This window comes from Onychomys torridus, chromosome 5, assembly GCF_903995425.1.
Source record: "Onychomys torridus chromosome 5, mOncTor1.1, whole genome shotgun sequence".
NCBI classification, from domain to species: Eukaryota; Metazoa; Chordata; class Mammalia; order Rodentia; family Cricetidae; genus Onychomys; species Onychomys torridus.
In genome coordinates this window covers 48,572,368-48,585,324 of record NC_050447.1, presented here as the reverse complement: position 1 = coordinate 48,585,324, position 12,957 = coordinate 48,572,368, and the positions used below count along the sequence as shown (strand labels likewise).

Sequence of the window (12,957 nt, the reverse complement as noted above, 5' to 3'; positions counted from 1 at the left end):
CTGAGAGGGAGGAAAGGCGGGGTCTGGCCACCGTGATTGGCAAGTACAAGCCCTTTACACCAAGAGGCATCAAAAGCAAGCACCAGGCTGGCTGTGCAGACAGGAAGAAGCAGGTGACAGCAGTTGACTCTTTATTTTCCCCACATGGCTCCCACACTCCAGGCAGCCACATCTGCAGCCACGAGCAGCAGCTGCTTGGGGGCTTCCGCGGTGACTTCCTTCTCAGCAGATAATCTGATTTGAAGACTGGGGTGGCCCCAATACAAGGGCACCCCCAGAGACCAAGGAGGGAGCACGCTTCCTGCCCAGGGTCCCAGCCATTTCCCGAGAAGGAGAGCAGACCCTACAGCGTTCCAGGCTGTAGATCCCCGTTTAGGTGGCTCTTCCTGCCAACTCTGAAACTTAAGAGGCTTCAGTGCTGACGGCGTCCTTTAGACATGAAGCCAGGTGAAAAGTCGGGCTTGCAAACAACTAGGCATGTGTCCAAGGGCTTGTGCTGGCAGTCAGCCCGTCGCTAACCCCTGCTGGGAAAGTGAGACCTCCACCACGCTTGTTAAGAACGGGAAAAGAAAATGCCACCTCCAATAAAGAAGCATGTCAAACCGACTGAAGACCTGGAGGCACTGTTGTCCTGGGACTCTTCTGGAAGAGGCCAGTGCCCTTAAGGGGCCCGAGGCATACAGAAGCATGGCTGTGACATCAACCCCTCAGCCCAAGACGGTGTGGAGCTGCTCAAGGAAGCCTCAGTGTGCTTTGAGTGACTACACCATGTCTTCTATGCTGTGGATTCCAGTTCCAAGTCTCTTCTCCAATATGGCCCTATGATACCAGACTGACCTGGAGGCATCTTTCTGGACAAGCTGTGTACTTACTATGAGGTGGCTGGGCTTGGTATCTACAGGCCACCCACATAGCTCACTCTCCAGGCCTCCAAGCATCAAACACTAGTGTCCCCAAAGGGAAGAGCCTGTGGTATGCAAACACTGAACACTCAACAATAGGAGGCAACACCTCTTAATCCCAGGGAAAGCCCTGGAAGCGCTCTGTTCAAAGAGGCCCCCCGATCAAGTTCAAGAGCGTGGAGACAGGACTTGACAGGCACTGGCTGTATAAATAGACCTAGACCTATCAGTGTGTACCTCCAAACAGGACATGTGCTAGAGCAGAGTGCGACAGGAACACCATGGGATGGGCCCACCAGAGCCGAGGCCACTCATTAGCCCATGCTACCCAGGAGCCCCCTGGCTTATGTGTGCAGGCCAGAGCAAGGCCATACCTTTCCTCTTCTCTGCACTGATGTGCGTCAGGTTGAAGAAGGTCAGGAACTTCCTCTTCTCCTCGAAGTTAGGGCTGTTGTTCATCTCATCAGGGCTGTAGCGGGTAGACAGAGCCAGTCTGGGGGAAGGTGTCTGCCGCTTGCTCTGAATGGCAGGCGGCGATGGGCTTCTCTCTCTCAGCATCCGCCTCCGCTTCCGGCGCTTCTGTGCTACCAGCTCCTCCTTCTGCTGTTGGGTGGTCAAGCCAAAAAGTTGCAAAAACTCTAGCTTCTAGATTGGGAAAGAAGACAAAGGAGTGTAAAGCCGCTGTCTGCGGTATGCTTTTATTGCCCCAGGGGCCCTGTGGTCTACACAGTCTTGACTTGGAGCTAGGCCATGGAGGAACAGGAACAATGGCCTGCGGGGTTGGGAAGCCAAGAGGTAGGACCCAAAGTGGGGACCAACAACCCCGCCAGCCCAGGGCTTTGCGGAGTTGAGGAGGGCCTTGTTACCTCAGAGGATGTATCCAGTTTGAGGGGTGGCTGCTCAGCCACACAGCGGAGGTGTGCCCTGACTTCTTCCTCATCGCTGTCATCGTAGGAGTCATCCAGATCATAGTAGTACCCTGAGGGCAGAGATGGGTGCATTGAGCCAGGCTCAGAACCAGGATGCCCCGTGGGCATGTGTGCCTGGGGGCATGTGAGTGAGACCACTGGGCTTAGGGGGCTTGCTTTCTTCCAGTCTGCCTGGACACCTGCAGTGAGCTGGGGATGGCAAGTACCCAGCTTCCTTGAGACTCACAGAGAACTGGGATGTTCCCTAGGCCCAAAGTGGAGCATTCCTGACAAGAGCCCAACGTCTATGGCTTTGTGAACATGCTGCCCCCGGTGTGAGCCTCATGGGAAGGCAACTAAAAACTACAGAGCCCCCATTCCTTTTCAAGGTAGACAGATAGAAAGGCCCCGGCCAGGCCCTAAAGCTAGCATGACCAGCACTCAGGAAGATGGCCTATATCATCCCCAGCTAAAAGGAGCTAGGTGCACTACCAGACAGGCCAATCAATTCCAGATGAGACAAGACTGGCCTGGGGCAGTTGTCCCCATCAGGTGTGTGCTGTATCTACAGCCCCTGCTGGCTCCCCTGGGGGGGGGGGGGGGGGACGAGGGGGGATGGGACGGACATGGACAATGCCAGCTGCTGTCCCTTATTTCCTAGTACACGTGCCTGCAACTGTCACCAGCCAATGTGTAAAGCCCTGCTGGGCTCTCCCTCTGTTAATGTCACACTGTTAATATTTAAAGACACCAGATTAGCCTCTACCCCTCACTTAAATGTATATCTGTGGCACTGTCTTATCACAGGCTGTGACTTGCCATTGTGGGATAATGTGCCTCACAGCAGGCCAGGCAAGGGGTTCTGAAACTGCTACCTGAAACCAATTTTTAAAAAACTGCACTGGAGGAGCCAGGCAGTAGTGGTGCATGCCTGTAATCCCAGCACTTGGGAAGGCAGAGCCAGGTGGATCTCTGTGAGTTCGAGGCCAGCCTGGTCTACAAAGGTAGTCCAGGACAGGCTCCAAAGCTACAGAGAAACCCTGTCTCGAAAAACAAAAAACAAAAACAAAAACCTGCATTGTAGGGCTGGAGAGATGGCTCAGAGGTTAAGAGCACTGGCTGCTCTTCCAGAGGTCCTGAGTTCAATTCCCAGCAACCACATAATGGCTCACAGCCATCTGTAATGAGATCTGGTGTCCTCTCCTGGCGGGCAGGCACACATGGAAGCAGAATGTTGTATACATAATAAATAAATCAATCTCAAAAAACAGCACTGGAGGCTTGAATGGGAGCAAGGTGAACAATGAGTACTGGGGTCTCCCGTCCTGATGAACCCCCATTCCCAGGCAGGCTGGGACCCACTCAGGAGGCCAGACCTTTCTCCTGAGCTTCACGCCGCCTGCGCTCCTCCAGGTCCAGCTTGCTGACCAGTTTCCGGCGTTGCTGAAGAAACTCATCGTAGATGTATGCTGGGTCGGGGCCCCTAGGTGCGGGGTGGCAGAAAGAAGCGCCTGGCTTCAGAGGCCCGCTGAGCTCCCCGAAGGGGGTTGCCTGGGAAAGGGAGGGCCGTTGTTGGCCCAGGATGGTCTGTGTTGATTTCTCAAGTTCAGCGAGGAAAGGTCCTGGCCCATGGGGTTCCAGATTTCCTGCCTCCCGTGGTGGTGGCGGCGGCGGCGGTGGCGGCTGGTATTTGTCCAGTGGTGTGGCCTCACGCTTCCGGGGCTCCTCTGTCTTCTCCGAGCAGTAGACCCGCTCCACTTTGACCAGTGGCACGGCAGCTGGACGGCTCGGCTCAAAAGCAGCCGAGTGGCTGTGCAGAGAGTGACTTTCCGCCCGCCGCGTCTCCAGGGCATTGTCCATCAAAGACACTGGGTTCCAGAGGGCTGTGGGCACGGCATGGTGCTGGGGCTTGGGAGAGATGAGGGGTGGTGGCCCACCAAAGTGCTGTGGGGGTTCTCGGCTGCTCTGGTCATGACGGTTTGGTCCTGGCCTGGAGAGAACATACGGAGCCATCAGTGATGGGAGCAGACCTGCCTACCAGCCTCCCACAGCATACCCAGGGAGGCTTGCTGGGCTTACAACAGACTGCCTGTGAGTGTAAGTTCCCAGGAGGAGAGTTCATCCCTCCTATCCCCAGGAGAGCCATTTCTTCCTGGAGGTGAAGCTCTGATATCACAGCCCTTCCTCCGGATCTATCAAGCATGGGCGGGAGGGCAGGCTAAGGATGAGCCAGGGACACTAGCTTTGGGTGTTCATCTAGCCCAGGACTTCCCACAGGAATCGTGGCTGTGCTGCTGCCCCCCTGTGGTCCCTGTCAGAAGTGCAGCAGCTTGGCCTAAAAGACAGACCTTCAGCAGTCGGCAGACAAGCCGCTTGCATCCACAGGTGTGTAAAAGGCAATCATACACTCTCTTGCCCAGTCTACCCAAGACCCTCACCCCTTCACTATGCTATCCACGACACCCTCCAGGCCCAGATGGGAGCTGCATCTGCAAGCTTCTTCTTGCAGCAAGCTACTACTATGATACAGAACTGGTCAAAATACAGAGAACAAGTGACTTTTGGGGACCCAGCCCATTGCTAGGCTCCTAGGGTCTTCTCCCCTGTTGGCGGGGAAACCATTGAGCACGACTGCCAGGCTGCTCCTCACTCCTGCAGACTCAAGCCCGAGAGGCAGAGCCAAGCACTGGGTGCCCTCCAGGTTCAAAAGTAAAGGGATAAACAAACACACCACATGCCAGAGCCAAGCAAGCAACAATTCCTAGCTAAGGGTACATGGCCACGCCCCTTCTACAGCCCTGTAGCAGGGGCGGCTATATTTAAGACTAGTGAGGCTTCAGAGTGGTCTCCTTCCAGGTGTGCAAGGTGTGGAGGGCCAGGGCTGGGCATCTTGGATACTTCCAATTGCTACCCTTTTTCAACATGGAGGACAGGGATTAAGAAGGGCCGAGACTTATGTCAGCACCAGTATCCCAGACAAGAACAAAGGTGCTAAGGGCTGCAGTGGTTCAGAAGGATGAAGAAGGACACCAGATGGGCCAACAGCAGGGGACAGGAGAGTGCAGACAGACAGACAGGCAGGCTCTCTCCCCTTTCTTCCCCTTTCCTCTGAACCAGGAGCACCTGCCTCATGTGTGGACCCACCTGGTGCTCTCAGGCCTGTGCTCCACCTCCGTGGGCACTGGGGGCCGGCCCAGGTCCAAGTGCTGCTCCAGCACCTGTTGCCGGAACTCGGACACCTGGGACTGGCGGTCCTCCTTCTCCTGCCGCAGCCGCCGCTGCCGAGCCAGCCATTTCTCCTCCTCATTGGTGCGCTGGATCAGCAAGGCTGTGGCAGCACTGTTTCCCGGCAGGGAGAAGATGCCGTGGCTGGAGATAAGGCTGGGCACGCTATGGTGTGGGGCAGGCACTGGGTGCAGCGGATGCTGCATAGGCTTGGGTGCCTGCAAGCCCACGTCCTTCAGCTTCTCTGTGAGAGGAAAGATGTCTGTCACACCGGAGGCCAGCTCTCCCTCACCCCTGCTCGAATGAAGCCCATGGCTGAAGGGGTCTTGTAGGGCTTTCAGGAAACATGTCCTCGGAGACAGGAGACGTGTGTGGCTGGCTCAGAGCATATGGTTTACATTTTTAGGACTCATGGGGCCCAGTGGTTAAAACAACCATGTAAGAGGCTCAACTACATAGATTTTCATGAAATAAGTTACATTCAAAACAAGGCTGGGATGGCTCATGCCTGTATTCCCTATACTTTGGAGGCTGACACAGGATGACTGCTGTGAATTTGAGGTAAACCTGAGATCCAGGTTAACCTTGGACACATAGCCTAGCTACAGCATACAACCTTGATTAAAAAAAAAAAAACCAAAAAACAAAAACAAAAACACTAAACAAAACAAAAAAAAGGTCAGGTCGGGCCTTCACCATCAGCATAGCAAAAGGCAAAAAAGACAAGCCAAGGTTCCAAAAGTGCTGACATTACTTCCTTCCCTAATGCTTTGGCCAGTTACTCCTTCCATTTTTAGGGGCATCTTGGGCTCCTGGATCCACCCTGGGTGCCTTGGCACGCCTCCTCCCAGTTGGGTGCTCAGCTGCAATGGGACAGCACCCCTCACGCCCAGGCAGGCACACAACTGCCCTCCACACAACTCATCTCAGGTACCTGCTCGGGTTGGGGTCAGCTGCTCCGAGGGCTTGGGCCGCTCCTCGGTGGCATGGCCCCGGAGTCCATGCAGCTCAGCCACAGGCAGGAAGGGGGGCTCCAGCGCCTTGGCAGCCAGCAGCTCCTTCTCCCTCGCCCGCTGCTCCCGCTGGCGCTCCAGCTCCCGCTCCCGCTCCTTCTCCCGTTCCCGCTCCAGCTCCTTCTCCCGCTCCTTCTCCCGCTGCTCCCGCTCCTTCTCCCGTTCTCGGTCAGCCTCCCGCTCCCGTTCACGCTCCCGCTCTCTCTCCCTCCGCAGCTCTTCGTCCATTTGCAGCCTGGGGACAAGCAGGGGACAATGTGCTGAAGGATGTGCAGAAGGGGCAAGTCCATGCCCTGCCCGGCTCAGAGTGGGGCCAGCCATATGCAAACCCTCCCCCTGCCCCCCCACTTCCGCTGAGGGGCTGAAGCATGCTCTACCGTCATCCCCTTGCTTTCCTGAAAGCACAGCTTACCTCTCTGCGCTGAGGCTGGACATCCGCTCTGAGTGCAGCGCTGCCAGGGACGAGTGTGAGAGCTCGGGTGGGTAGCGGACCCCCGAGAGATGCAGGTGCATAGCGGATGGGTGCAGTGGAGGCAGGGAACCGGGGGTGGGGATGGGGTAGAACGGAGACCTTAAGGCTGACAGGCAATAGGAGTCATCCATCCTGTAGAGAAAGATGGGACTGGTGTGTGCCAAGGCCATTGCCACAAACCATAAGCTTGCCTAGCAAATGCAAAGCTCTGCACTGAATCCCCAGCACTGCAGGAAAAAGGCTAAAGACCAGGAAACCTGCACGTGAACAAGGTACTTCTCTGCTAGGTGAGTCCAGCTTAAGCAGGCTCAGCACAGCTGAGGCCGTAGGCAAAGGACACGTCCATGGTCAGGGGCCACTAGGAACCGACCACATCGGCACCGAGGACCTCTCAGATCCTGGGTAAGTGGGCCAGCAGGGCAGATAGGCTGCAGGGAGAGGCCTCTGGTGTGGTGCACCTTGACAAAAGGCCTGTCAGGCTAGGAGCTTCTGCAGGAAGAGGGCCTGGCCTGATTCTCACTAGGGCCTCTTGCCACGCTGTCTGTTAACGGCCACTGGCTGCTGGGAGGTTGATGTTGAGAACTGGGAACCGGGGAGCAACAGCAGGTGGCTGTGGGCTCATCCATCGTGACTCAGCTGAGGGCCAGGAGACATGCTTAGACTAAACTCAGAGGGGGTCTGGGGAAAGCTATAGAGATGGACCAAGTCTCCTTTGAGTGTCTGGTCTCAGGAACACCTGACCTGAGAGGTTCTGTCTTGCTGAGAACAAATTTGCATGTGGACAGTGTGTGGGGACTGACTCACCTGAAGGCCGGGTGGGGGAATGGGTGCGGGGCCAGGTAACTGGGGTGATAGTAGGCAGCAGCTGGGTCCAGGCCAAGTGGAGGCAGGGAGGACATGCGTAGGTCCTCGGCGGTATGGTAGGGCCGGAAGCTCCTCAGGTAGTCCTCAGTCACCGTGCTGGGGGGCACCACATGGTGCACAGGCCGCTGGAGACTACAGGAGAGAGGGTGGGTGAGCTGAGGACCCACCTTGGATCAGGAAACTGGTCATACTCCCCAGTAGCTCAAGGCTGCCCCTGCCGTCCCACCTCCCATCAGGCTCAGGCCCTGTCTCTCCAATAATGAGGTGCAGCCCTGGCATGGGGCCCAGAATACACAGAAGGGCAGCTGCCTGCCCCTCAGACCTACCTGGCCCTTAAAGTCCCTACCAGTGGACACAGCTGCTAGAGGAGCTCTCTGTCCCCCGACCCAGAGGACAGGTTTAAATGTGGGGGGGTCGGGGAGTGCTAAGTCTCAACATGGAGGAGCACAAACTCAGGTGAGGCCAAGGACCTCAGGGCAGAGCAAGCCCCAGAGGCTGCCAGCAGCACTCTACATCGGCTGGAGCAAAGGCCAAGCCTGCCCGAAGCCACACCATGTCCTCCCCAGCCTGGCACTTACTTGAGTGGTTGGAAGCGGGAATCCTGTACAACTGAGCTGGGGGAGAGGCCGAAGGGGTAGGGGGTGCTGAGCAGGTGGGAGGGGATGGCTGGGCCTGCTGCCTTCTCCTGGGCTAGAGGCGGCTCCACGAGCAGGCGCTCCCGGCCACTGCTGCTGCCTCGTGAGGCAGAGTCCTGTGGGAAGAAAACGCAGCGTCAGGGCTTGGGGGCCAGCCGGGTTCACAGAAAGGCCTCTGTTTAGCTCATATTCTAGAAACACCTTTCCTCTAACGTTTTCTTTATAAAAAAAGAAAAACGTCACCAAAGAGGTATTTAGGGAGAAGGCATGGGGTAAGGGAAGTCTGGCCTCCCATGAGCAGGCCTGGTCCAAGGTCTCCTAGGGCCTGGCTCTGCCCCCAAAGTGACTTCAGCGATGCCAAGGAGACCTTAAAGCCCCAGACTGCTGAGTCTCAGGACAGAGAGGATCTGCAGGGTAGGGAACCCTACTTCCCACGACCAGTCCCACATGGGGTGGCCATGGGGTCACAAACACACATCCTGGGGGACCTGCAACTTAGGAAGAGCTTCCTCCTCCCAAGATGACAGCTGTGCTAGCTAGCAGCTATCCTGGATACTGGGGACACTTGCATACATTTGGGCTGTGGGACCCCAGGGGAGGCTGGCTTCAGGCACAAAATGAGAGGTGGCAGTAACCCCAGGGCCTGGGGAGATCCAGCCTCACGGGTGTCCTGTACGCACAGCCATGGCGGCCTCCAACCTGGAGAAACCAGACGGAGCGGCCCTGCCTCCCTGTGACTAGGAACGAAACCTTGTGGCAAAGCAGAGTGGCACCAATGGGAACATGGTCAAGACGGAGAGACAGCCTGAGCCAGGAGACACTGAAGGCTAGGAACTCGGATGACACTAACCTGGCACCATTCTCAGGCCCTTCCCAGCAGGAGCGGCCAGCAGGACTCACGAGGGACACAGGCCCTCTGGCTGATACTTGCTGAACCTGTGGTGTGACTGTCAGGCACATGGGAGCCTAGCACAGTAACGCTGACTCTCTGTGGAGACAGGCCTGCCAGTCCTTTCTGGACTACTGTCTTGTTATCCGAGGCAGTGGTGGCACCCCCAGGTCAGCTAAGCACCGTGAGGGAAGCACAGGGAAAGCTGGGGGGGAGGGGGCGCCTTACTGTTGTATAACCAGCTAAGCCTGTGTGTGTGAACCGAGGGGACAGGTTACCACAGCACCTTCCAGCTCCATTCTCACAGAGCCTAACATAAGCCCTCCTGCTCCCCAGACAGACAGCCACGATTAATTGAGGGAGACAGGCTGCTGATTGAATTTTTAATGAGCAGCAACATCTGTTTCCTTCCCAGAGTATAGCAGCAGGCTGTCTCCATTCCCGGTGGGGTCTTCACGGGTTCATGACCTCTGACCCGCCCTTCTCAGGAGGGGACATTCACACAGTATCATAAAGGTGGGGGGCACACATCCCGCCCACACCAGGCCAAACAAGGAAGACTAGGGGAATGGCCATCAGGCTGCTGGGGGTACTGTGTCCACTCTCTGACCAGGGCCTGGCTGAACTTGAGCCAGACACCAGGGAAATAGGTCAGCCGGGAGCTAGGGTGCTGCGTGGGTGACAAGAGACCAGGCTTGGTGGCTGCCCCAAGGCACCGCATGCCGGTGGCTGCGGCAGACAAGACACATCTGTAGAGCTGCTTGACACAGCTGCATCCATGAAAGGCAGCGGCTGGGGGAGGAGGGAACTGTCACTCTCCAGTGATTAGAGCAAGGTCTCCACAGTTGGGCAAGTGGGACATGCCTGTTAAGCTTCAAAACAGACCGTTTTCCATTTCATCTCTCCTCAGGCGGCTTCCACTGCCTGGTCACCCCCTGAGAAGGGCCCCGGAGCCACCACCCCCTTGACTTCCAACAGTGGATGCTGCCTCCAGAGGCTCCTAGTGACTCATGGCCACACTGCAGGGAGAGCCGCACCCCCGCCCTCCTGGAAAGGATTAAACTCTCTGCTGAGCTCTGAGCATCATCTGCTCATCCACCGCGCTTGTCGCCCTCCCTGGTGGCACACAGGTCTCATTAACTGCAGCGTGAACTGCTGGAGCGGAGCCATCACGGCCCTTCTCTGGGTTACTAAACGTTTCTGAGGCGGTAAGGACCCTCGGAGGACAGTGACAGGCTCCAGGCAGAGGAGTCACAAGGCAGAGGCACAGGGACAGGGAACATGCGTGCACACATGAGGTGTCTTGGACCTGGGCCAGGGGCTCCAATCAGTGGAGGCTCCCGGCTCGAGGCAGGAACAGGAAGTGACCTCCTGCAAGCTTCTCTCAGGAGTGAACCCAGAGCCAGCTAGCCATCAGGCAGGCCGGCTGCCCACGGAAGGGGTGTATGGAGATTTACATCAGCCGACTCTTTGTCCTGGGTCAACGCTGAGCTCTGGGAGGAGTCCATGGACAGATTGTGGCCACAACTTCTTGGACGTCTCTTAAACCAGGATAGGGTGGTTCTAGGCTGCTCTGAGCCAAGCTGAGATCCAGGGACAGACTCTGACAGGCTTCTCGGGGTTAAGTGCTACTCCAGTCACAGGAGGAAGGTGCCAAAGCTGGCCCCAGGCTCTTTTCAGGAGTCTGCCGGATGCTTGGGGCACTGTACTGGGGACTAGGGACACCCAGCAGACCGGTGGGGCAGATGGAGGTCACACCCTGCCTATCCTGCCGCAGCCCAGCTGGGGAGAGGTGCTCTGCTCCCCTCCCCCTCCATCTTTGTGGTTTAATTAGTACTTCCTAGCAGTACAATCCCTCTGGGAACAGGGCTGGAGAATCCAGGGAAAGCCACAGCTGACAGCGGTTCTTAATTAGCCAGGCCCCTCCGGGCGCCGGGCGGGTGGGAGGCCCCGTAGAGTAAAGGGGAAGCTCCAGACACTGGCTCCTCCGGTCCAGTTAGCTTAGTATGAGGCCAGCTGGGAGGCTGCAGATGCACAAGACCCCTCCTGCTGGGATCAGGGACTATCAGTTGGCCTACACTACCATGCCTACTCCCCCAAAGCAGTGACAGCTACAGTCTACCCAGGGACCCAAGGCTCAGACACCACCGTAGGCACTTTGTGGTGTCATGGACTGTCTGTCCCTCATCCATCTCAGCCTGGTGCCTCTGGGTAAATCTGTCTAGGAAGACCCCTAAAGAAGTGATTACAGTCAAGGCCACCAGAGGACACAATAAGATACCATCTCAAAGTAAAGGAGCAGGCCTCACCCGCCCCTCCGCTCCCCTCCTGCTCTGGCCTCCTAAACCAAGAAATGTGCCTGTTGTACTCTGTCACAAGCCTGATGGAAGGATGACCTTAATCCCAGTATCTTCCAGGACTGGGTGTACATCAAGCCCACCTTGCAGAAGAGTCCAGGGACCAGGGTGAGGGGCCAACCTTGCCCACAACCTCAAGTTCCTAAGAGCCGTGGACAGAAGTCAACTCCCTTCAGGGACATCCCCTGCCCTCATTATTTCTATATCTCTGGACTAGGCCACTCACCTGGCGGCTCTCACTTCTCCAGACTCCATTGACGGTTTTGGTGGGGGCAATAGTGACCACAGGGGGAGTGCTGGGGACACTGTGACCCCCAGGGGGGACAATAATAGGACCCATGGGCACTCTCTTGGGCGTGCTGGCTGGAGAGCTGTGGTTGGTAGCTGGGGAGGACACAGGGGATGACTCGCTGCTCAGTGAAGACCCTGTGGAAAAAGAACACAGAAGCTCAGGAGCTATGTCACTGCCCACGGCCCACTGTACCCACACTTCTGTAATTCCAGAACTCTCACTGGGAGTGAGGCAGGCCCCAGGGTGGCCAGGCAGGGAAGGAACCACAGCTATTCCACATGGGTTCAGGACCCAGTTAACACCAGCCACTCAGTATGGCCCTCTGCACCCATGGAGAATGGGAAGCAGAGGCCAGGTGTGGTCAGCAGCTTGGCCCGCCTAAGTACTGGGCAGCTTTGCTGGCCTGTCATACTGCCTCCCAGGCCTGGAGGTGGACAGCTGTTTTTAAATTTAAAAATCTGAGCTTTAATTCACTATTTTAGAATCATGTCATTGGTGCTTCAGTCTATCCGCCATATTGAGGGAATGCTACTATATCCAGAATATCCCCATCCCAGAGAGAAATAACATCCCTCCCCCAGCAGCAAAATAGGAGGCAGCTAGGAGGAGGGCAGCTTAGTTCTTGGGGTGTCAGTTCCACAAGGGCATAATAGTTAGGATGACCTCAGCCGGATGGCCAATGCTGATGTTGGGGCAGTGCCTTGTTCTATGCCAGCTGACATGGCCCTCTTCCCTGGGGCAATCCTGCCACCTGCAGAAACAGCCTGTGTAACTGTACAGAGCAGCCCCCCCCCCCCAAATAGTTCCAGTCAAGCAGCCCTCTTGTTCACATGCCTACCTGTCAGGGCCTGACCCAGATGGGCAATGAAGCCTAAGGGTCATAGCCTAAGGAAGGAAACCACAGTTCTTAAAATGGGCAACAAACCCCACTGCTCATACCCTACAAACTCTAGTCCCTGCCCCACGGCTGGGCAGGACGAACTCTGCCACAGTGACAGCCCAGGAAAAGGCTGAGAGACACACTGGCTTAGGAACCAGCTTCTGGAATCTGGAGCAGGCAAGCCACAGGGCTGGTGCAGCCAGGCCTGGGGACTGACCCTGAGAACCTTGGGAACAAGCTAGCTACCATTCATGAGTCAGGGGAGGGCCTGGCATGCTACACCTCCCTGTATCCAGCAAAGCACCCCTCTGTGCAGCTGAGAAATCCTGCTGTTTTCAGAGAGCCAGCCAGACAGCAACACCCTAGGCCCGCAATGCCAACCCACATATGCATCCCAAAGTGAGGGCTCCTATCAACCACAGACCCCTGACAAAGTCCACGCAGTCTGATATAAATCATGCCTGCAGCCACAGCAATTCCCAGCCTGGCCTGTTCTATAATGGAATGCCCGGGACAAGGC

At 56.7% G+C, this 12,957-nt stretch overlaps 1 protein-coding gene across 8 annotated transcripts in view; it reads right to left on the bottom strand.

The window, feature by feature from the left end:
- Gse1 (Gse1 coiled-coil protein) overlaps positions 1 to 12,957 on the bottom strand; it is a 340,277-nt gene that overhangs the window by 5,749 nt on the left and 321,571 nt on the right. For all 8 annotated transcript variants that reach the window (XM_036187548.1, XM_036187549.1, XM_036187551.1 and 5 more), the window contains 9 exons: positions 11,492 to 11,691; positions 7,963 to 8,135; positions 7,325 to 7,516; positions 6,461 to 6,652; positions 5,970 to 6,283; positions 4,955 to 5,279; positions 3,187 to 3,800; positions 1,769 to 1,881; positions 1,277 to 1,547 (listed from right to left, as the gene is read on the bottom strand). In XM_036187548.1, the coding sequence (XP_036043441.1) occupies positions 1,277 to 1,547; positions 1,769 to 1,881; positions 3,187 to 3,800; positions 4,955 to 5,279; positions 5,970 to 6,283; positions 6,461 to 6,652; positions 7,325 to 7,516; positions 7,963 to 8,135; positions 11,492 to 11,691 (2,394 nt within the window). The remainder of the gene's footprint in view (positions 1 to 1,276; positions 1,548 to 1,768; positions 1,882 to 3,186; positions 3,801 to 4,954; positions 5,280 to 5,969; positions 6,284 to 6,460; positions 6,653 to 7,324; positions 7,517 to 7,962; positions 8,136 to 11,491; positions 11,692 to 12,957) is intronic.